General features: G+C 41.4%; 1 protein-coding gene across 20 annotated transcripts in view; it reads left to right on the top strand.

The window, feature by feature from the left end:
* The window catches only part of LOC122557375 (teneurin-3), a 2,678,940-nt gene that overhangs the window by 2,576,092 nt on the left and 77,149 nt on the right, over positions 1-25,699 (top strand). For all 20 annotated transcript variants that reach the window (XM_043705048.2, XM_043705074.2, XM_043705164.2 and 17 more), the window contains 2 exons: positions 16,007-16,223; positions 21,435-21,554. In XM_043705048.2, the coding sequence (XP_043560983.1) occupies positions 16,007-16,223; positions 21,435-21,554 (337 nt within the window). The remainder of the gene's footprint in view (positions 1-16,006; positions 16,224-21,434; positions 21,555-25,699) is intronic.

Here is a 25,699-nt window from a genome sequence, read left to right as displayed (position 1 = left end):
CTTAACTGAAGGTTAGAATAGCTTTGGATGCTACGTGATAAAGGAATATTAGTTGTGTCATGAAGAGTGGAACAAACTGTATTATTCATGATGTTCTTAACATTTCCTTTACACTGTGCCTCCAAGATTATTCCAGCTTCCTCTTCCAGCATTATCGATAGAACAGATACATTGACTGTAATAAATTGACTCCGAGATAGTGTTACTATATATTTAGGTTTGCAGTGCGAGTCTCCTTCTCTTTGCAATCAATAAAACTTCAAATCTGTGTGGCAAACTGGGAATAGAGCACACATGAAACAGACTCAATGAATGAAGCCTTTAAAAATGAATAAGGAAAAGCAAACTTCAAACGCAAATCCACATCAGTCAGAACTTAGTATCATGCTGAGAGTTCTTCATTAAACACAATGTGCTGGTGAAGTGATTAAATGGGTTGATATATTAAAGCATTCAGCCCTGTGATGGGAAACATGAAGAAAAATAGAAATACCAGATAATTTGAAAATATAGTAAATGCAATTTAATATATGTATATGAACAAAATGTAGTAGAATTTAGAGCGAGAGTTAAAAGGTGACTAAACACCAAAAAATGTGTTTAAGTTTGCAATATCACATTACTTAAATATCCCATTATTCTGTCCAAACAATGATAACCAGGTTGCATTCCGAAAATATTACAACCAAGTCCGCAGAGTGGAGGGTGAACAAGTTCTCCTTCCTTGCACTGTTGGTATAACAGAGTTTGAGTTCTTATAAAGGAGTGTTTTTTTATTCAAAATGTACTCGACCATTGTAAAAGTACAAAGTGATAAGCAAATCAGAAACCTTGAGGTAATTGAAATTAAGGAGTTTTACTGTGAACTCACTCAATAAAGAGTATAAATATTATTCACAAGCTAAATTCCACCTTGAATTCTGTGACATTTCCATGCACACTAGTATGCAAACAAGCAGAGCAAGATTGCTGTATTGCTGGAAAATGGGATGAGAACAATTAGGTGATTGTTTTTGACCGACACGGACATGATAGGCTAAAGGACCTCTTTTCTGTGCTGTAGATCTCTGCAACTTGATAACTCTATAAAGATACAGGGTAGAGGGAATTGTCATTGAAAATAGTAAGTTCTTCAATGGAACAATCATCTGTTCCAGTGTTTATCTCAAAGCTCCAGTGGGGATTGAAAAGCTCTCCTTGAGAGAGTCCTTTGAAACCGCAATCAGTGTTTTTCCCAGAATGGGTGTTATGGCACTTGAAGTTTCTTTCCTTTTTAAATTTTTTATCTCTGAGATGTACTCAAATTTGTAACAGAGGTAGCATCTTAACTTGAGAATTGCCAGGTGAGAGAGATGCTGTTACACTTTCTGAGGTGTGCTGTTTGACGTTGCTTGAGCTACAGTGTTCTGCAGAAAACCACAAGTTTGTCATCCACGGCTCCTCATAAGTGAGGAGTTTTGATGTGCGAGTCCGGCCTTACGATGTGGAAAATGTCTCCCCTTGCTCCACATCCCCTTCCCAGAAAATCGGTTGTAGTGTTGAGCCAACCAATTACCAATTCACTAATTAAAGACATAGAGCATATTAGTGAAGGAATGTTTCTGGACCAATTTGACTATAAGCACTTTTGTCAATGTGGGCTTCAAAAAAGGAAGGTGGTGTTGACCTGTGTGAGTTTTTGTTTAAATCTTCATTTTTGATTGAGGAATGTGATATTCGAGACAATGAGAGCACTTGTGAAATGTTATTGAAATGGCTGCAATTGTGTAAAGTCATATCTGTGATTCTTGCTGAATGATTAGAAGACAATGCCCTCCATGATTCCCAATCTTAGCAGTTCTGTGCAGTGTATGTCTGAGTTGACATGACATTAGCTCATTGTAATTTGTTGGGGAATAGCACTGATTCACTCCTTATAACTCAGTCACTTGTGTTTTCCTCCTCCTTTTACAGCTGTGTAAAAGCTGCCTGCCCTCAAAGAGTTTCAAATGACTATTGTAGTTGTAGGGAACCATTTGATTCCACATCGTGCAGAATCACAATTTGACACCAGACATTCAAATCCAAGATCTCAAGAAGTAGTGAATAGTCTTTGCTAATTGGAAACAGATGAACAGTTTGCCTGTTGAGGTGGTAATCTAGACTTCCTAATCCATTGGCTATAATAGTGATGTTGGCAATGATAAATGTTCAGTACATTAATCAAGCTCTTCTCTGCTAGAGTATGCAATTACCATTAATCATTGCTGCCCACTTGTAATGTTATTGGGTGTTAAATATGTCACTAACTAGGTTTTGGAAGAAAATGTGTATGGTTTGTTTACCATTTCAAACCCTGTTTACCGTTAGTGTACGGTCAGTGTCATGCTTGAATGGAAACAATTAACATAACTGCCAACTTTGGAAGAATAAAGTGTATATGTGTGTTTGAGAACATGATAATTCACTGCCCCTGAATCAGCAACAGCTTACTGTATTTCTGCCTCCCCCTTTACTCAGGTTAAGCAACATATTTCTTCCTGTACTATTGTGATCGATTTCCAATTTTCCATCTGTGTTTACTTTAGTGCCTTGTGAAAGTCTTCAAACACAGTTTTCATTTGCTAAGCTGTTGCCAAGCCATTGGGGAGAAAGCAGGGACAGGGTGCTGAGTTGGATCACATTGAATGATGGACTAGGTTCAAAGAGCCAAGTGGCCTACACCTCCAATATTCTATGCTCAGAACGTTTTCCACGTATCTGAGTATTTCAGATCAGCCCAGCATCAACTGAGACCCTTTGTCACTGTGTTTTTTCTTGGTATGTACCCATATGTGATACCGCTGGCTTTGGAGGGTCAACCAAGCAAATTATAATGGCTCTAACTGATACAGTAACAAAAGGAATCATTAGATAAAGAAAGACGGACATTTGTATAGAATCTTTCATGCCCTCAGTGACCTTGTGACCAATTAAATAGTTTTAGAAATGTAGTAAGACACCTGTTTTAAACAAAACATAATTCACCCTGATTCGAGAAAAGAAATGGTCTCAACATTTCAAAGTAAAACAAGACTTGAAACAAAGTGCCAGGCCATATCTCAGTGTGGGTTTACACAGCTCAACTGCAACTTTCTCCACTTCTGACTTTTTACCTGGAACAATAAGTGTCAATTATTTATCTTTTATGCTTGTTTTGAGCTGACAAGTATCCACCAACACTTAAGTACATTGTCTAATCAGAGTAACCTCTGAAATTCCTATCTGTGATGTTAAACAAAGACAGATGGAACTGTACAACACAGAGGGAGGCCATTTGGCCTTTCATGCTTGAAGTCACTTCATGGTAATATCCAGTTCGTCCATTCCTCATCCCCACCCTTACTCTTTTTCCATTGCCCTATTCATTCACATTGAGAATGATTCTAAACAGTTCATGCTGGGTATAGGTACATTCAGAGCATTTTTTGAGTCATTGTTTGCTCACTGGTTCTGTGCTACTCTGTAGACTTCCCAGACTGGTTATGTTCTTCAGTTGAATCTGCTTCACCCTATTCATCTCATAACAAATCTAATTTAATATACTGGAAACCACATCATTAATTTTTGTCACCAGCTTTAGTCAAGATCCTCCTCTACTTATTCTGCATCATCACTTCTCTAAATGAAGAGATAGCAAATCATTGAATAGAACATGTCTCTGCTTTTGTTACTCACTATCCTGTTTGGAGCACTTCCAAATCAAGTGTAGATTGATGCCAGGATAGTTGTAAAGAGTAGGTTTGCATGTACATTACCTAACAATATGCCTTTATATCTCAGTATTAGAGGAGTATCCCTATTGTGCAGTGTAACTTAAGAATTTTTTTTATATTAACTACCCTTCTGGCTTCCCTGTTTGAGATTCATGTCACCTTGAATACTCTCCATTGTCAGAGGAAGACACTTATCCCATTAGTCTGCTTTGATTTAAAACCAGAATCTTGAGATAAAGTCAGGATACCGTAATGACTGCACAACTCATGATCATTCTAATTGTTAATTTGCATGTTAATTCTGGTCAAATCATTTGCAATTTTTGACATGCGAGAAAACATTCTGCCATGGCCTTTGAACTCTATGATGTCATCTATCAACACCAGTGCCCTGATTTTTTTTAGAAAAGCAATGCACTAAATGTCAGAACAAAAACATATCGGAAAATAATAGCAAGTTAGTGTGGATGCTGGAAATTTGAGATAAAAGACAAACAAATGCTGGAAATTCCTGATGAAACGTCACTAACTCAGCACTTCCCAATGTTTTTCTTACTGTAACCCTGTTCTCAAGTTTTACAGTGGGGCAGTGATAGCACTCCTTGCTTCTCAGTCAGAAGATGGACGTTTTGACCCCCACCCCATAAGACCTCAGCCTGAGATTTCATATTTTCAATGAGATGTCAAGCTGAGGACTGCTCAGCTCAATAATGAGACTCTGTTGTGACCTCACCACCCCCATCCCCACTAACCACACCCCACCAACTCACCCAGCCTCCACGTCCCCCTCCCATAAGGAACTGAGAGAGCCAAAGCCTCTTACTGTGGAATCAAGGCTGTCATAAATTGGTCTAAACTGCATGACAGCCATTACTGCCTCAGATCACATGATCTAAAATGTTAGCTCACTGAGGTTCTAGACCCTCACTTTGGGAAGCCCTCAGCTAATTGATTTTCACTCTCTGACATGTTAGCTCCAGTATTTAAATTTTTACATGAAGAGGGTTTCATTTGTTTCACAAATATTACATCATAGCTTGTCAATACCAGTATTTTAACTGAAAGCTATGCCAATGATTAGATTGGATTCCCTACATGTTTAGCTTAGGTTAGATTCCCTACAGTGTGGAAACAGGCCCTTCAGCCTAATAAGCCCATGCCGACCCTCCGATGAGTAACCCACCCAGACCCATTTCTTTCTGACTAATGCACCTAACACTATGGACAATTTAACGTGGCCAATTCACCTAAACTGCACATCTTTGGGCTGTAGGAGGAAACTGGAGCAAGCCCGCACAGATACAGGGAGAACATGCAAACTTCACGCAGACAGCCGCCCAAGGCTGGAATCAAACCCGGATCCCTGGTGCTGTGAGGCAGCAGTGCTAACCACTGAGCCACCGTGCCACACAATTAAATGGGTTTTCTACAATGAGTACCCAGATGTCACGGAAGAGAGAAGTTCCAAGTTTACACAGCCCACATTGAGTTTTTTTGATTTCAGCCACAGCAGGCATTCAAGGTGTTTTGTCATCTCTTTGTTTCAGAGCAGAAACATGTCTTTGCCGTCTTGTAATCATAAGCCAATGTCCTCTACAGGAAATGCGTAAATGCTGGGGAAGGACAGGGCTAAGCTTTTCCCAGTGCATCTCATAGTCAAATAACCTGCCATCACTCGCAGTTGAAGATCATTATCAAGATTGGGATATGAATCATGCAAATTTAACAAAGTGCTGGATAGTGAATGGGGCTCCCCACCATGGAGTCAACCTCCTCCTCCAGAGGAGAAAAGGGTCATGGAGAAAAAAAAAACTTGCAAAAATAAGGAGCTATGCATAATTAAATAGAACAAAAATACAATATTCAATAGAAATGCATCCTAACCCAGCGTGAGTCAAGTAACATCATGTCAATTCTCTTACAATATGACAGCAGAGTGACAGTAGATGCATTTTCTCCCTCCAGTCAATCCCAACTCAGTTCAGCTTCTCAACCACTCCTGGGCTTGCCAATGACATTTAACAGTTATCTCTTATTTTTAGTCTCTTCAGAAAATGCCAGAGCATTTCAAGATTGCAAAATCCATTCTTTATGCATTAGATTTGGGTTGGCCTCTTATTATTTATGACATCTTGTTTACTGTGGTGCAGTGATAAAACTTTTACTTCTCAGTCAGAAGATGGAAGATTTAACCCCCCCACTCCACAGAGTTGAGCCGAAACGCTGGGGTACTACACTCCAAGGATTTGGTGAGATGTTAAGCTGAGTTCCACTCAGCTGGATTCATAAGGCTTACCTAACGCTATTTTGAAGAGTTACAGATCCCTCCCCAGAGATCTGGCCAGTACATCTCCCTCAATCACTGCCACTAAAATGGATCTCAGTATTTTATGTGGGGTCTTGTTATATTCAATACTTGCAACATTAAAATTTTACTACTTCTCGAAAGTTCTAAATGGGATTGTGTAGATCATGAAAGGCAAGTCTTTCATCTCATGAAATATTTTCAGTGCAGTTCAACAATGTCCAGGCTCATGACTATGCTATCCTGTTTCTTTCAGTTGTAACAAACAAACAGAGCCTCAAGTGAAAGCCATTCAGTGCAGAGATAACTTTCTTTCACATTATCATTCTGTTACACTGTGCTCTCCTGAGTCAAAGAGGCAGGGAATCTCTCCAACAAATTTAGTGTTGCTTCCAAAATGAATTGATATTTTGTTTAGCAACTTGCCTCTCTAAGTAAACCTATAAAACTAAAGCACTGCCTTCCTCGATTCTTTCCTGTGCCTGGAGGCAGTCAAAGCACATGCTAATGTCTGTTTTCATGGCTTGTTATTCTTAGAATAATGCAGAGTGATGCCAACAGCATAGCTTCAAATCCCATATCAGCTGAGGTTACTGTGAAAGGTTTCACATTGTCTCTAAGAGCAAAAGACCCGAGTTTGATTCCAACCTCGAGCAGCTGCCTGTGTGGAGTTTGCACACTGTGTCTGTGTGGGTTTCCTCCGGGTGCTCCAGTTTCCTCCCCCAATCCAAAGATATGCAGGTTAGGTGGATTGGCCATGCTAAATTTCTCACCGTGGTCAGGATTGTGTACATTAGGTGGTTTAGCCAAGGGAAATGCAGGATTACAGGGATAGAGTAGGGATGGGCCTGCTTGGGGCGCTGTTTGAATGGTCTGTGTGGGACTTGATGGGCCAAATGGCCTGCTTCCACATTGCAGGGGTTCAATAATTCTCGGCCTTAGCCTGAGCTGTGGTGACCCTCTGGTTAAATGACCACCGCTCGCTAATGAGAGAGCAGCCCTAACCTCCAGGAGGACTATGGCAACTTGACCCTGGAACAGGTTACCAGCTTGTTGTTAGAGGCTATAGTTTGTGAGGCACAACTGCATGGCTGACCGGGAGATTCTCCCACTTCTACTGCCTCCGTGGGTACATTGGGAATGATTTATGAATTGATAATCACCTGCTTGATCGCAGAGAATAAATGTTGACTACATTTTGAACACAGCTTGCTTGGTCTTAAAGTTCTGGAAGGGAACTCAAACCTGCTTGATTGGCACCACATCCACAGGCACCACTGACGCTCAGTAGCAACAGTGTGTACTGTCCACAAGATACACTGCAGAAATTCATCAAAAATCCTCAATTAGTGGGCGGCACGGTGGCACAGTGGTTAGCACTGCTGCCTCACAGCGCCTGAGACCCGGGTTCAATTCCCGCCTCAGGCGACTGACTGTGTGGAGTTTGCACGTTCTCCCCGTGTCTGCGTGGGTTTCCTCCGGGTGATCCGGTTTCCTCCCACAGTCCAAAAGATGTGCAGGGTCAGGTGAATTGGCCATGCTAAATTGCCCGTAGTGTTAGGTAAGGGGTAAATGTAGGGGTATGGGTGGTTTTCGCTTCGGCGGGTCGGTGTGGACTTGTTGGGCTGATGGGCCTGTTTCCACACTGTAATCTAATCTAATCTAATCCTCAAACAGCACCTTCCAAACCCATGAGCACTTACACGTAGAAGGTCAAGGGCAGCAGATACCGGGGAGCACCACATCTGGCTCAGAGGCAGAGTACTATCCATTGTACCACAGACCGTCTCAGAGTACATGTGTTCTGAGCAACAGGAAATGTCCAGGTTTTAAAGACTTTAAATGTTGACCTTTGGTTTTAGTGTGGAACTGAAAGGAAAGAGTTTCTCTTCTTGGGCTTCATAAAGATCCTGCACACTGCTGCCAGTCAAGCTTTATTCCAGTTGTAAAAAAACAAAGAAATGCAGATTCTGGAAATCCAAAACAAAAATGGCAATTACTAGAGAGGCTCTGGTACCGTCTGTGGAGAGAAAGCAGAGTTCACTTTTCGGTTCTAGTGAACAGTTACGAACAGTTCCTAAGTAGCTCTCTCATCTTGTGCCCTGACTGGATGACTTTAAAGGGGTTAAGAGTTGCATTCTGAACTCCATTTATCCTCTGCAGCTTGACTACTAAATCAGTGAGACCAGTGCTCCAATCTCAGCAGAGACTTCATCCCTTAGCAGTGACTGATGACCAGTTTGGCCAAACAAACTAATGCCAGGAATTAGGGTGTAGGTTTGCTCGCTGAGCTGTAGGTTTGATATCCAGACGTTTCATCACCTGGCTAGGTAACATCATCAGTGGCGACCTCCAAGTGAAGTGAAGCTGTTGTCTCCTGCTTTCTATTTATATCTTTCTCCTGGATGGAGTTCCTGGGGTTTGTGGTGATGTCATTTCCTGTTCATTTTCTGAGGGGTTGATAGATGGCATCTAGATCTATGTATTTGTTTATGGCGTTGTGGTTGGAGTGCCAGGCCTCTAGGAATTCTCTGGCATGTCTTTGCTTAGCCTATCCCAGGATAGATGTGTTGTCTCAGTCGAAATGGTGGTTTTTTTCATCCGTGTGTAGGGCTACGAGGGAGAGAGGGTCGTGTCTTTTTGTGGCTAGCTGGTGTTCGTGTATCCTGGTGGCTAACTTTCTTCCTGTTTGTCCTACGTAGTGTTTGCAGCAGTTCTTGCATGGAATTTTGTAGATGATGTTGGTTTTGTTCATGGGTTGTAATGGGTCTTTTAAGTTTGTTAGTTTTTGCTTGAGAGTGTTGGTGGGTTTGTGTGCTACTAGGATTCCGAAGGGTCTTAGTAATCTGGCTGTCATTTCTGAAACTTCTTTGATGGCTGTGTTTGGTCTGCTTGTCGTGGTATGTTCTTGAGGAATCTGCGTACTGTATTTTTTGAGTATCCGTTCTTCTTGAATACATTGTATAAGTGGTTCTCCTCTGTTTTCTGAAGTTCGTCTGTGCTGCAGTGTGTGGTGGCTCGTTGGAATAGTGTTCTGATACAGTTTCGTTTGTGTGTGTTGGGATGGTTGCTGGTGTAGTTAAGTATTTGGTCAGTGTTTGCCGGTTTTCTGTATATGCAGGTTTGTAGTTCTCCGTTGTCCTTTCTTTCGACTGTGACGTCCAGGAATGCGAGTTTGTTGTTGGTTTCTTCCTCCTTGGTGAACTTTATGCCTGTGAGGGTGTTGTTGATGATGTTAAATGTCTCTTCTATCTTGTTTCGTTTTGTGATGACAAAGGTGTCATCTACATAGCAGACCCAGATTTTTGGTTTGATGGTTGGTTGTTCTAGTCTTTGCATTACTGCTTCTGCTATGAATCCTGATAGCGGAGGTCCCATGGGTGTGCCGTTGGTTTGTTTGTAGACTATGTTGTTGAAAGTGAAGTGGGTGGTGAGGCACAGGTCCACTAGCTTCATGATGTTTTCGTTGGTAATGTGATTGATGGTGGTTGGTGTGTGTGTGATGGTCTCTTCTAAAAGCATGGTAAGTGTTTCCATAGATATAAATAGAAAGCAGGAGACAACAGCTTCGCTTCACTTGGAGGTCACCACTGATGATGTTACCTAGCCAGGTAATGAAACATCTGGATATCAAACCTATAGCTCAGCGAGCAAACCTACACCCTAAACCTCAACCTGAGCTACAAACCTTCACAAACCTTGCAATGCCAGGAATGTGAACTCTTGCATGAAAATGACTTATACTTCATAGCTGTCATTGAAATCAATGGATTATAATTTACTGCCAGTGTAATGCTGTCTGTGATGTAGACATCTCTGCTCTGGTCCAAACTCCTTTGACTCTTGTTAGACTAATGATCCAGAGGTTAGATTAGATTAGATTACTTACAATGTGGAAACAGGCCCTTCGGCCCAACAATGTGAGTGGGTATGCTGCCTTGACAGCCTGTAGATTTTAAAATTTAATTAATCAATACATTTGGAACAACATCTTACTCTTGTTAATGCTGATCATTAAACTGTCATAAAAATCCATTTGGCTCAGTTCAGATTTGGAAAACCGGCATCTTTAACTAGTCTAGTCCACGTGCAGGGTTTGAGCATCATGGCTGCCCCATCTGAGCTACCTATCGAGCCACTCAGTCCTACCAAGCTGCAACAGAAAAGTTGAATAAGAATAAAACCAGACAAACCATGGACCTTGGTACCGAAAATAACAAAGGCAAGCTCTGCCTTAGTGGGCGGCACGGTGGCACAGTGGTTAGCACTGCTGCCTCACAGCGCCAGAGACCCGGGTTCAATACCCGCCTCAGGCGACTGACTGTGTGGAGTTTGCACATTCTCCCTGTGTCTGCGTGGGTTTCCTCCGGGTGCTCCGGTTTCCTCCCACAGTCCAAAGATGTGCAAGTCAGGTAAGGGATAAATGTAGGGGTATGGGTGGGTTGCGCTTCGGCGGGGCGGTGTGGACTTGTTGGGCCGAAGGGCCTGTTTCCACACTGTAAGTAATCTAAAGTAATCTAATCAAATCTGCCAAATCGACCCTGAAGAGTTCTCCTCCCAAAATTCTAGAAACGTGACCAAAGATTGGGAAAGCTGTCCCACATGCTGGCTAAGCAACAGCCTGACCCATTTATTTGTCACCAAATCATACAATCCCACCATCATTCCTGGGTATGTCCTCGTCCATCAACAAATCCACCAGAAGTGGTGGGAGAGTGGTCAGGAGGGAATGACCCTCCAACTCCAGACTCCATGAAGCATCAGATCAACCAAAGAAACTTCCTGCCAATTACGACTGACAGCCCTTCTTCAGCTGAGGAATTAGTACTCCTCCATGTTTGATGCCAAATGGAATAAGTACTGAGGGTTGCAAGGGTATTGAATGGTTTTTGGTTGGAGCACTTCAGTGTCAATCACCAAGCCTGGCTCAGGAGTACCATTACTGACTGAATTAGTCTCGTTTTGAAGGACATTGCTACTGGCCTATATCTGTAATAGATAGTGAGAGAATCAACAGAAGGAAAAAAGCAACTTGATCTTTCCCTCATTGATAGACCTGTCACAGATACATGTCTCCATCTCTGTTTCGTTAGGAGTGCCCAATAGGTTTATTTAAAAACACAAGCTTTCGGAGCCTCGCTCCTCCTTCAGGTGTTAGTGAGAGAGGAGACATCAGTCACAAAAGATCAAAGGGTCATACAACCTTTGCGAATGCATTGAACAAGCCAATATGGCTATTAAATCTTTAATCTGTCAGAATGGAGATGCAGGTTCCGATTGATTAATATGCAAATCCCAGAATTTCTTTCAAGTCGCTGTCCTAAGATAACTTAAGGTATTATCAGTATAAAAGAGGTGACATCTCAGGTCAGACAATGCATTTTAGGTGTGAGGCGCTGTTTAAAGTTTGTCTTAACCTGGAGTCAGACTGGTTTTATTTCCAAAGTAGGAATTTATGAAAGGCCACATTGACTGTCGAAAAATTGTGTGCTTTTCAAACAAAATAGATCATATCTGCAAATGCACATTTCCCCCATTGGTTTGTGTGTGTGTGTACACGAGAGAGGGAGAGACTGTGTGTGTGTGTCTGTGTGTGTGTGTGTGTATATGTGTGTGAGAGAGAGAGTGTGAGAGAGAAGGGGTGTGTGTGTGTGAGTGTGTATGAGAAATAATTTATATAGAGAGAGAGAGGAAGAGACTCTGTGTGTGTGTGTGTGTATATATGAGAGAGAGAGAAAGAGAGAGAGAGAATGTGTGTGTGCGTGCATCAGTTGAGGTTACCAGGAAGGAGTCTTCCCTCTCCTCTTACCTGAGGTCATGGTGACCTTCAGGTTAAGCTACCAGCAGTTATCTCTGTCTAATAGTCTGGCAGGACTATGGTAACCTTACTTTTAATAATTTACACTATGCATGATGGTTTGAGATGTGATAACACATAAAGGTAAATCTTTATAAAATAAAATCATCTGAGCTAATCAACCTCCTTAATTATTCGAGGTACAATGGTGTCTTAGAGACAAACACGCAACCATTAGCTGTGACTGCATCAATCTGTCGGAAGCTTCTTTTGGATAAAAAAAAATTATGAATAAAACTGTGTCAGTTATTATTTTAAATGTTGCTACCTAATGCCTGTTGTCATTACTGTAGTGTCTAAGATATGAATGCTTTCCTTGTGTGTTCTGGCTTTACATTTATCAAAGGTGATGATTATTGGTAATATTGATGAATTGCGCTAATTCTGTTTCTGCATGATTCAAACTCCCCATATAGATACAGAAAATATTGTTGCTGAGTAACTACATCACCCAATGAAGGAGTTAGTGTGATGGAAAAAGGTGCCATGAACACCAAAACGTTGCCCCCAAAAATCAAGGAATCTCAAGAGGCATCTTTGGGAAAACAATTACCTTGCTGTGATCTAATACTCAACAATTGGCTGGATGAATGCAGTTCCAGAGCAAGCACTCTGCAATGCACTTCCAGTAACAAGCTTGATATGTATCCTACCCCACCATGAACATTCGTTCCCTCCATCTCCAGTGCACAGTGGTAGCAGTCTGTACCCTCTACAAGACAAAAGCACTTTCAAAACACATAACCTCAACCAAGAAGAGCAAGAGCAGCAGTCTTTGTAAATACCACTGCACAAAAAAATGAAAGAAGAGCTGATGCCGGAAATCTGGAACAAAAATTTATGGAAAATCGTAGCAGGTCTCGCAGCATCTGTGCAGAGAAATCAGAACAGTTCTGAAGAAGGATCTCTGGACCTGAAACAACTCTGATATCTGTCCCCAGATGCTGCGAAACCTGCTGAGAATTTCCAGCAATTTCTGTTTTCGTTTGGAAATGTCATCATGTGCAAGCTGTCGTCCATGCTTCCCACCATCCTGATTTGGATGGTAGATGGTATTCTGTTCATCATCACTGGATTAAAATCCAAGAATTCTCTTCCTAACTGCACTGTGAGTGTAACTGCACCACATGGACTGCATCGATTAACGAAGGCAGCTCATCACCACCTTCTCAAGGACAGTTAGGGTTGGGTAATAATAAAGGTGTCTTTGCCAGCAACCCTGAAATCCCATGCACAAGAATTTTTGCAAAAGGACCCCATTTGGTGGAGTCCTCAGTGACACTGGTGATGTTATATACATCATGGGGTGACATGCTTCAGAGCAGAAGGCGTTTTTTTGGTTGTGGGCCAGGCAATGAGTCAGGAGCAACCCTATTGATAAAAACAGACCCAATACATGCTACACTTCTTCAATAAGCAGGAGATCCCAAATCTTCCATTGCCATGTTATGCAGTAGAGGCAATAAACAGTGGTGCAATCAAGTAAGTGACAGTAAATAATGGCAGTGGTACAAGGGTCTGTATGTATCAAATAATGAAGAATAACTTCTCAAGTCATGGGAAAAGAATTCCACAGTCATCCGTCACTCACTCAGGCAAGTAGTTGATAAATTCCATTGAAAAATAACCAAGCACTTCAGGCTCCTTCCAGCCACTGAAAATGAGATTCTTGTTTCTGATTGATGTTTTTGGAGGAACTTGTAAAAATGCATTTCCAGCTGATTAGTTCTGTGGGTGTCAATCTCTTGCTGTTTTATGACCTGCAGACTATGTGCCAGATGTACATTTGCTTTACATAAACTAACAAAGATGAATGACTAAATTTGAGTATGCGTAATTCTCTCCTTCTCTTCTGTATTTCCTGAGGGAAAGGACTGTGTAGTAGTAATGCTGTGAAAGATTGTTAACGCTTTCTGTCCTGCAATTGCAGTCATATAAAAGCATTTCACATTTTCTCCCTTTGGGAAGTAAAAGAGGTGGATGCAATAACGAGAGACATTTTCTTAATAACCACAACAGTATTAAAGATCATATTGAAGATTTAGTTAGCAGTATACTCCTCGAGACAACAGGGAAGCCAATCAAGGATGATGTTTCTGATTTTGCACTTGAGGAAGTACATCAATGCTTAGAACATAGCCCCCAGTCATTACCTTCTGTTATGAAAGAATGAATTAGAGTCATAGAGATGTTCAGCACGGAAACAGATCCTTTGGTCCAACTCGTCCATGCCGACCAGATATCCTAACCTAATCTAGTCCCATTTGACAGCACTTGACCCATATCCCTCTAAGCCCTTCCTATTCAGATACCCATCCAGCCTTTTAAATGCTGTAATTGTACCAGCCTCCATCACTTCATCTGGCACCTCATTCCATACATGCACCATCCTCTGTGTGAAAAAGTTGATCCTTAAGTCCCTTTTATATCTCTTTCCTCACCCTAAACCTATGCCCTCTAGTTCTGGACTCCCTGACCCCAGGGAAGAGACCTTGTCTATTTATCCTATCCATGCCCTTCATGATTTTATAAACCTCTATAAGGTGACCCCTCAGCCTCCAACACTCCAGGGAAAACAGCCCCAGCCTATTCAATCTCTCCCAATAGCTCAAAGACTCCAACCCTGGCAGCATCCCGGTAAAGCTTTTCTGAACCCTTTAAAGTTTCGGAACATGCTTTCGATAGGAAGGAGACTAGAATTGCACGCAGTATTCTATAAGTGGCCTAACCAATGTCTTCTACAGCCACAACATGACCTCCCAACTCCTGTACTCAATACTCTGACCAACAAAGGAAAGCATACCAAACACCTTCTTCACTATCCAATCTACCTGTGACATTACTTTCAAGGAGCTATGAACCTGCACTCCAAGGCCTCTTTGTTCAGCAACATTCCCTCGGACCTTACCATTAAGTGTATAAATCCTGCTAAGATTTTGTTTTTCCAAAATGTAGCACCTCGCATTTATCTGAGTTAAACTCAGGGAAGGGATAAAATGTCCTAGTGCAGCTCCAGGTCATTTCAGAGGAAACCTGTGATCATCTTGACAGTATATTTTTTTCCATTTTTCCTTCCCTCCCCAATTGTTATTTCCCAGGAAAGCAATTACACACAGGTCACATGGGGAATAAGACACATGGTTGTTTGCAAATCTGAATCTGGGCAAAGAAAGTAAATATCAACTCCCCGTCACAACATCACAATGCATTCAATCTTCCTGACGCACCACAGCTCTTTACACACCATATCAAAGTTACTTAAACAGTTGCAGTCAACTGTAATAGAACCTCTTATTGGCAGTCCATTGTAATTGCACACAGTACAGTCGATTTCTTTTCATGATGTACAAAGACCTATCAATTATTTTGGAGAAAATCTGAAGGATTACATGAACCTCACTTGAGTTGAATAATTCACTCCTCAGATTGAAGATTCAATGAAATGCTCCAAATCTGGGAGCAAAAACAGGAAATGACAGAACGATGCGACATCTCGAGTGGAAGCTGAAATTGGTGATAAACCCAGCAAAAGAGTTAAAGTGAATACACAATGTGACTTCCTCTTTTGTAATCATACTGCTTTTGTTGTGTGCATAAATTGTAAACAGGAGGAGTTTCTGCTCCACGCCACCAACTCACCCCCCCTGCCAGAGGCGTGCTTCAAGCCTGCATTGATCATTAACTGAGAGCAAAAGACAAATTAATGTTTCAGATGGGCTCCGTGTTCTGCTGTGCGTTTGACTACATCCCACAGCGATGTTAATGATAGGCCTGCTCTTTGTGCAAAACCCCTAGTCGGGACTTGTACAAAGGCAGCCTTCAAATTACACTTTGCAAATATCAGTGTCAGCAGTGATATCCCTTTTCCATTCCTTCAACCAAGGTGTAAAACCAAAGTGGATTCAAGTAGCAGACAAAAAAAATCCTTGTGAACTGTTACATGTGCATATGCTGTGTATGAATGGCTATTTATATAACTGCCACATGTTGCTCTGGACTGTTGGTTTTGGATTTGAGTTAAGACAGCAAGTCGGCAGTTGAGACTCTTCAGAGGTAGTTGAAGAATGACAAGAACATTTTTTTTTACTTGACTGTCTTTCTGTTCTGCAGATGGTCTGATCGACTGTATGGATCCAGACTGCTGCTTGCATAGCTCCTGCCAGAACCAGCCCTACTGCCGGGGCTCACCTGATCCAATGGATATTATTGGTCAAAGCCAGCAGCCCCCCTCACAGCAAGCTGCCAGGTCTTTCCATGATCGAATCAAGTTTCTTATTGGACCCAACAGCAGTCATGTGCTACCTGGGGAAAATCCTTTCAACAGGAGGTGAGTCCTTTAGTGTAGAAATGGATTCTGATAACTCCAATCACACATGAGGTACCATGTTGTCTGTTTTGTTGATGCACATTAATAGTCACGACTTGGAGATACTGGCGTTGGACTGGGATAGACAAGGTTAAAAATCACAAAACACCAGGTTATAGTCCAACAGGTTTCGTTGGAAGCAGTAGCTTTCAGAGCGCTGCTCCTTCATCAGGTGTTTGTTGGACACAACAACGGTGTTGTGTGATGTTTAACCTTGTATCAGTAGTGTTTGTCCACGCTGTTTGTTTTATTCCTCAAGTGCAATTTGAATTCATTCTTTATGCTCTAAAAGCACTTCTGACTCCCGTATCAAGGCTCTCAGTCTTGTCTAAGAATCAGGTAGTTGCGGATTCCATACCCATTCCAGATCCAGAACACTGAAAATGCCAGCTGTCACTATAAGAATGTGTGGGGTGTTGCAGAAGAAATTAAGAGGCATTGTCTTTCAGATCGAAGCCCTGTCTGTGCGCATGCAAAATACTGGGGGACAATATTTGGCGGAGAACTCAGAGGTTATCCTCGCTTCAATCTGTTGCTTGAACTAATATGTTATTTGCCCCATTATTGTTTCTGTGATGTTGTTGATCCTAAATGGATACCCTCCACCTGCTGCAGAACATTATGAGATAACCTGAGGTTTGGAAAGGAATTGTAAAAGCACTGGAAATAAACATAAGTCACTGGGCTATGGGGAAGAGCAGCAGGGCAGGACTAATTGAATAGCTCTTTCAAATTGCTAGTGCATGTATGATAGGTTGATAGTGCTGTATGGTTCTCTAAAGAAACACAATATGGGTAATTGGTGAAGTTTTATGTATGTGGTAGGGGTAAGGAAGAAATTGAATTTTAGGTTGGAGCATCGGGCTTTTAGCACATGGGAAGAAATCACATTTTTATTTTAACAGCTTCAAATTTGCAGATGTTAAATACATTGTAGATTATGAATAGCTTGCTGGAAACTAAGAGAATTAAGGGGTATGTGGATAGTGCAGAAAAGAGGAGCTGATTTACAAAGTCAGCCATGATTTCTCAAATGTCATACAAGCTCAGGGCATTTCACAGTGCACTTGAGCTACTATTTCTTGCATTCTTATTTTAGCATGATAATATTCCATTAAAGTGAAAGTTCTTGCATTAGCCAGGTTGTGTAATTTTGATTCTCTCTGGACACAAAATGCTTTAATTGTGCATGACCCACCCAATGGCTTTGTCACAGAGATAGAATCCCTACAGTGTGGAAGCAGGCCATTCAGCCCATCAAGTCCACACTGACACTCCGAAGAGCATCCCACCCAGACCCATCCTATCCCTGTAATCCTACATTTCCCACACAGACATGGGGCGAATGTGCAAACTCCACAAAGGCATGGAATCGGACCGAGGTCCCTGGTGCTGTGAGGCAGCAGTGCTAACCACTGAGCAACCATGCTGTCCAGATCTGACCCCTGCTCTAAAAGGTTGGCTATACTTGCACCAAAACATTGAGAGAGAGCTGCCTGCAGAATATACCTGACAAAGGTACAGTCAGAGTAATCTGAAAAACCAATTGCATTTGTACAGCGACTGAATATTCTCAGGATGTCTCAAAAGTTTTCCCAAGCTGGTGGATTGTTTTACGATACAGTTGCTTTCAGTACTCGGGTAAACATGGCAATACAAACACAGGTAACTTGATCACAGATCAGGTCTGTGCAAAATCTGAAATTCTGCTTTCAAAACTCTGAAATTCCTTCTTAATTATTTCCAAAGCATTTTGTTCTGCTTTGGCATGAGTCTGTTTGAAGTCTTGGGGATAGTTCATGATTTCCGGGCAATGACAAATGAATATTCGCTTAAAACTAAAGCAAATTATCTCAACGATCTGTTAAAGTGATTTTATAAACATAGCTTTGAATTTAACTCACCAGTTGTCATCCTAACTCAAGCTTAGAAGTACTCATTTCATTATTTTTTAAAGTATAAGTAATTAATAGCTATAACATTGAGATAATATTTCATCCATTTTATTTAATGTTATGACTTATATTCACACATGCTATCTTTAAATAGCTTGTAGCCCTGCTGATTGCATGTACATTCATAGTGATAATAAATGATATTTAGCTTCCTGGATATGTGCAGATAAAAACAAAAACATTCCATTGAAATGACCTGTTTTCAAATGCTTGATTGTGCTTGAGGGGAAATCTGTGCAAAGGTAAGACAGAAAGGAGGAAAAGAAACATGTTTTGGAGCTGATTGCAAATTCATAAAGACTGAACAGGCTGTTAGCATCCAATTGGCCTGGATTCAGATGAAATCAATTGCAGCTATGTTGTCAAGGAATTCTACTGGGAGAGGGCAAGTTTCCCACAAGATAGATGTTACACTCAGAATGTCACAAAATATCATAAGGGAAAAAGTACCTGATGGTGATTATGCATACCAAACTCTGGCTCTCTCCTCTGCCTCAGTTTGTGTCATACTGTGCACACATTCTCAAGTCAGCTGATCACAAAGCATACTGTAGGATGTGCCAGTGATTTATTTTAGAGGTTATCTTTTGGCTAATAGAGGCGACCATGGAATCAGCTTAAAACAAAACTGCTGAAATAAATACAGGAAACACTGAAAGCGGCCATGAAGAAAATAGACTATTCAGTGCCCTTCATCAGTCCACAAGGCTAAAAGTTAATCATTAGGATAAGCACCGTTTGGGAAAAATAATACACAGGGTGTGAAAGAAGGATGGCCCCACAGTAAATGGAGATCATTGTGACGTTTGGAAATAGGTTGAATAATCTACAAATGACTTGAAGAAACCTTCTAAATTGTATGAAAGATCATTCGTGGAAAATACAGCACTGCACATAATAATTGGTGTAAAGAGTTAGTTTAAATTAGAACCCATTGTAAAATCATCATGTTAGCTTTGTTAAGGCATCTTACAATATGCTTTCAGGCTCTCCGGCGGTGTGTCTATTTGCAGGAAAATGAATTGCTTATTTATGTCTCATAAATTTTTTAAAAATGAGGTGTCACCTCTGTTCTGTGAGAGTTGATTTGCAGAGTGATTTGCAAGAGCATGCATCTCACGTGGTCAACAGTGGAGATAGTTATTCTTCACTCATACATTCTGGTTATGTTACCTGCTGTTAGCCTGTGATGATCAGGCCAGACAACTCATGGAGACTGCAGACATTTATACATAGTTCCCTCTCAGTTGGAATTAGAGAGAGAGATGAGAGAGCCATGTATTTTCTTCGCCACATACTGGCTACAAGAGATGTGTAAATTGAACACACGTGATTATAGTGCAGGAAACAAATTGAGATGACAACGGCTTATTCACAACTGTGCCATTTTGAGAGAAAGTATTATTTTTTCATTTGCATTGACATTCATAAATATCGTGCAGAAAGACAGAAGCTCTGTGGAGGTCAGACACTTCCCTATGGAGGAATAGTGAGAAACAAAATAAGGATGCAAGACACCAGGAACATAGCCTTTAGTTAGCATGACAGAGACCTGAAAACAGATTGCAGAGAATAGAACATGTTTCATGAAGAATAAGGTAACATAGAACAAATGTATTAAGCTTCGTAAGATTCATCTAATGAGATGCAATGGCATAAGCAGTGCCTAATACAGAGATTTGCAAGCTGCACAAGTACATTGTGTGAGGAACTGGTAATCACATCATGTTGCTAATGGGAGCACATCCTTTGTCAACGCTGCCCCCCACACACACACACACGCGCACAAACACACACACACACATGATTCCGTATGAGATTTTCAGGGGTATGCACAGAATGGATAGGTAGCAGCTATTCCCTTGATTATTGAAGGAATCCATAACGGGGGCAGGGGTGTGATTTTAAGGTGAAGAACAGGAGGTTTAGAGTGAATTAGAGGGAACACTTTTACCCAGAGGGTGGTGGGAATCTGACATGCACTGCCCAGGAGGGTAGGAGAGGCAGCAAACCTCACAACCTTTAAAACTTGAAATGTCGTAACATTCAGGTCTATGGGCCAAGCGCTAGAAAATGGGATTGGTGAAGGGAGTCAATGCAGACTTGATGAGCCAAAGGGCCTCTTCTGAGCTCTATATAAAGAAAGGTCTTTAAAAAGTATGTTTAAAATCTTGAAGCAGAGTAATGAAGTAAGACAATTTAATAAAGGCCTGTACCAAGTGCAGTAATGGATCACAAATTATTTAATGTGCTTTTTATGAATTCATAATGCTCTGGAAGTTCAGTGTGAGCAAAACGAACAGGTGCCTTTGCAGAACACCAGCTCCTGATGTACAACAGAAGCAGAGTGCCTCCAGCTATCCAGATTGTCCTGATGCACTTTAATCCCTGAATTTAATTAAAGCTTGTAGAATTACTGTTTCTGATTTCATAACTACTAGCCAATCTCTCCCATCAACCCCATTTGCAGTTTCCTGGAACTTTCAATAATCAATTCATTACTTATTTAACTGCTAAATTGAAATATTGTGGATGAAATTAAAGAACACAAGGAAATGGAACTGTATACATTCAAACTATAAAACATGGATCATGTTGAGCTTGATAAGTTGTCAGGGGAATGCTCATGTTAAATCAGAATATGTGAAATAATATTAGTGTTTTATGAAGATGAATTATTTTGGAATGTCTTTGCAATATTACCATATCAACTCATGTAAAAGTCAAATTTTTAAGATTATTTTTTAACGTTAAATTTATGGGGTTGATGCTACTTGGATACTACTTGTAAGGGGCTGTAATTCATGCTACAGTCCAAAACGCCTATCAATGCAGAAGCCCAGTTGATCTCTAAATGAATTTTAAAAAACACAATGAATTACAGTAAGTTAAGCTGCACACAAAGGGCGGTTGTCACCTGACTCTGCATCTTAAGCTTTCGCCCTAAATTGGTGTGAATTGTACATCAAAACACAAAATAGCACAAAAAAAATCATTTTCCTCACAAATGTTGATCTGTTATCTGTGAAGAACTGGGATCGACTTTTACATGAGATTGACTTTTACTCAAGTTTATATGGTATTTGATCACATTTGTTTTGTTGGGTTTTTTATTTCTTGAAGCATTTGATTCTCGGTGGAATCTATGTGGGAATATTCCATCAAAAGGTGCTTAATTCCTCTTCTCTTTTTTTCCTGCCCTGGCAATCTCTCATAGCCTGAGCTCCGTTATCAGAGGACAAGTGCTTACTGCGGATGGAACACCCCTCATTGGTGTAAACGTGTCCTTTCTGCATTACCCACAGTACGGCTACACTATCACCCGGCAGGACGGAATGTGAGTTTTTTGCTGATAGTAATAAAATGTAGCTTGTGTGTTTCAAATCCATGAAGTGGCAGGAAGGAACCAAATCTGAATAGATTAGCACAACGTGTTTTCTGTTTAAATACTCCTTGAGGGTTATTCCATTATCCAGCTTCACTTCATCAGCCACACCTTGACAGGCCAGGTCAGCTACATCCTGACTTGGTTCCTTCAGTGTTGCTAGGTTACCATGCTGGAACTCCCATCCCTAATGGCACTATATGTGGAACTGTATCTCAAGAACTGAAGTGGTTCAAAAAGTCAGCTCAGTGCCACCTTCTCAATGGCATAGCCGTTAGCCTAGTCAGATACACTGGCACCTAGTGAATGCATTTTAAAAATGTCCACCTGCCTTAACCTCACATAACCTCTGTGCCATCCCATTTCCTCCGTCCACCATCAAGGCCCTTTGTGCCAACTTATGTCAACCAATGCTGCACATCCAGGCACTTTTCCCCTCATGCCTACTATACCAGCTCACTCAGTGTCCATTTTGGGCAGAACTCCTTTCCCCTTTCTGAGATTAAATAATATAAAATTCTTATGTGCCTCCTGCATAAGTTATAAAACATTCTAATTCATAGATTGCCTGTTCATTAAACTCCTTAACTTATGTAATCCCTAAAAAGAAAATATATTTCATTCCATTGCTCTTAAATGGAGGGAGGTAATGGCCCCCAGTACTATCATTGGGCTGTTAACCCAGAAACCCCGGTAATGTTCTGAGAATCCAGGTTCAACTCCTACAATGGTAGATGGTGGAACTTGAATTCAATAAAAATGTAAAAGCAAAATGGGAATTCAGAGTCTATTGATGACCGTGAAATCATTGTCAAATGTCAGGAAAAGCCCACTGGATTCACTAATGTCCTTTAGGGAAGCCGTGTTTGCCTGGTCGGGCCTACATGTGACTCCAGACCACAGCAATGTGGTTGACTCTAATCTGCCCTCTGGACAATTAGGGGTTGGTAATAATGCTGGCCAAGCCAGCAATGCCCTTATCCCATGAATGAATTTTTAAAAATTGGAATTAATACTCCAAAGTGGTCTAAGGAGAGCCAGGAGGGGGCACAAGAAAGGCTTGGCAGAACGGATTAGGGAGAACACAAAGGCATTTTACACTTACGTGAGGAATAAGAGAATGGTCAAAGAAAGAGTAGGGCCAATCAGGGATAGCATAGGGAACTTGTGTGTGGAGTCTGCGGAGGTAGGGGAAGCCCTAAATGAGTTTTTTGCTTCTGTCTTTACGAAAGGAACGAACTTTGTAGTGAATGAAACCTTTGAAGGGCAGGTGTGCATGCTGGAATGGATAGAGATAGAGGAAGCTGATGTGCTTGAAAATTTTGTCAAACATTAAGATTGACAAGTCACTAGGCCCAGACCAGATTTGTCCTCGGCTGCTTTGGGAAACGAGAAATGCAATTGCTTCGCCACTTGCGAAGGTCTTTGCATCCTCGCTCTCCACTGGAGTCGTACCTGAGGACTGGAGAGAGGCAAATGTAATTCCTCTCTTCAAGAAAGGAAATAGGGAAATCCCCGGCAATTACAGACCAGTAAGTCTCACATCTGTCATCTGCAAGGTGTTAGAAAGGATTCTGAGGGATAGGATTTATGACCATCTGGAAGAGCATGGCTTGATTAAATGCAGTCAGCATGGCTTTGTGAGGGGCAGGTCATGCCTCACAAACCTTATCAAGTTCTTTGAGGATGTGACTAGAAAAGTTGATGAGGGTCGAACTGTGGATGTGGTGTATATGGATTTCAGCAAGGCATTTGATAAGGTTCCCCATGGTAGGCTCATTCAAAAGGTCAGGAGGAATGGGATACAGGGGAACTTAGCTGTCTGGATACAGAATTGGCTGGCCAACAGAAGGCAGCGAGTGGTAGTAGAAGGAAAATATTCTGCCTGGAAGTCAGTGATGAGTGGTGTTCCACAAGGCTCTGTCCTTGGGCCTCTACTGTTTGTAATTTTTATAATGACTTGGACGAGGGGATTGAAGGATGGGTCAGCAAGTTTGCAGACAACAAAGGTTGGAGGTGTCGTTGACAGTAGAAAGGACTGTTGTCGGCTGCAGCAGGACATTGACAGGATGCAGAGATGGGCTGAGAGGTGGCAGATAGAATTCAACCTGGATAAATGCGAGGTGATGCATTTTGGAAGGTCGAATTTGAAAGCTGAGTACAGGATTAAGGATAGGATTCTTGGCAGTGTGAAGGAACAGGGGGATCTTGGGGTGCAGGTACATAGATCCCTTAAAATGGCCACCCAAGTGGACAAGGTTGTTAAGAAAGCATATGGTGTTTTGGCTTTCATTAACGGGGGATTGAGTTTAACAGTTGTGAGATCTTGTTGCAGCTCTATAAAACTTTGGTTAGACCGCACTTGGAATACTGCGTCCAGTTCTGGTCACCCTATTATAGGAAAGATGTGGATGCTTTGGAGAGGGTTCAGAGGAGGTTTACCAGGATGCTGCCTGGACTGGAGGGCTTATCTTATGAAGAGAGGTTGACTGAGCTCGGACTTTTTTCATTGGAGAAAAGGAGGAGGAGAGGGGACCTAATTGAGGTATACAAGATAATGAGAGGCATAGATAGTCGATAGCCAGAGACTATTTCCCAGGGCAGAAATGGCTAACACAAGGGGTCATAGTTTTAAGCTGGTTGGACGAAAGTATAGAGGGGATGTCAGAGGCGGGTTCTTTACACAGAGAGTTGTGAGAGCATGGAATGCATTGCCAGCAGCAGTTGTGGAAGCAAGGTCATTGGGGACATTTAAGAGACAGCTGGACATGCATATGGTCACAGAAATACATGAGGATCAATGGTCGGCACAACATCGTGGGCTGAAGGGCCTGTTCTGTACTGCACTGTCCTATGTTCTATGTTCTAAATCCAAAGAGTCTGAAATCACTTGAGGCTGTCAAATCAGCTGTGATAATGGAAGGTTGTGCAATCAGTAATGCAGCACAAATCCAGTAACCTTAGAGTTTGGCAGTCCCTCTGTGTTGTAGTTCCTTTCAGTTTGACAATCAGTATGCACTTTTTATGCTTATTAATGACGATTTATAACAATCCTAGAAGGAGCCTTACTTCTTCCAAAGAGCACGATACTTCTCTCAGTGATGCCCTGGTACCATATCCAAGGAAACACCTTACCTCCCCAAAAGGGTATCCCACCTCTGCAGTACTATGCCTGCTCCTACCAGATATGGACACATAGTGTTTTACACACATAAATCAACAAAATAAGACATGAGTGGATTATGTGTAAAATGGGCATGCATGAAATACAACCAGCCCCTAATCCCAGCCCTGCTAGAATGTTAGTTGCCACATTTGGGGGCCCAATGTTTGGATTTCAGTTATGAAAATGCCGGCTTTTGTATCAAATCACTAACTGTGTTTTATTGTTTCAACTCAAGTCTCGAAATTCCTCTGTAAAAAGAAGAACGAATATCATTTAATAGTCAAGACAAAAATAGAAATTCCTGGAAAAGCTTAGCAGGTCTGGCAGCATCTGTGGAGACAAATCAGAATTAACGTTTCAGAAGGGTCACTCGACCAGAACGTTAACTTTGATTTCCCTCCACAGATGCTGGCAGACCTGCTGAGTTTTTCCAGCAATTTCTAATTTTACAGCATACGCAGTTCTTTCGGTCATAAAATAGTCAGCCAGTCAGCACTGGTCAGAAAAAGGTTGGTTAATGTTTCTGATCAGGTAATTTTGTCATGAGGGGCATGGAAACCAAGCTCTGAATCATTTTGCTTTGAGTCTCTGCAACTAAAATAAGCGCTTAATTTTTCAGTGCTGTCTGTAATCATTCATCCCTGCAGTAATCAAAACATGTCTACCTATGAGCCACTGATGTTCAGCAATTAAGCAATGCAACATACCGATAGGCATAGACCATCCTATCCCTAGAGATGGTTTGATTGTGGCTGATCAATACCTAAACATTATTTACCTGGCCTTGCTTCCTATCTTTTAATACCCTTCTGGAAAGGAAATCTATCCCTGCTATAAACTTCTCAATTAACTTAACCTTGACAGCTATTCGGGATTGCACATTCTAGATTTTTATTTTTTTCAATGTTACCCCAGATGGTCTCACAACAAT

Source organism: Chiloscyllium plagiosum, unplaced genomic scaffold (assembly GCF_037043375.1).
Source record: "Chiloscyllium plagiosum isolate Xiang-an unplaced genomic scaffold, Cpla_swu_hap1 HiC_scaffold_2, whole genome shotgun sequence".
NCBI lineage: Eukaryota > Metazoa > Chordata > Chondrichthyes > Orectolobiformes > Hemiscylliidae > Chiloscyllium > Chiloscyllium plagiosum.
This window is presented reverse-complemented; position numbering and strand designations above follow the sequence as displayed.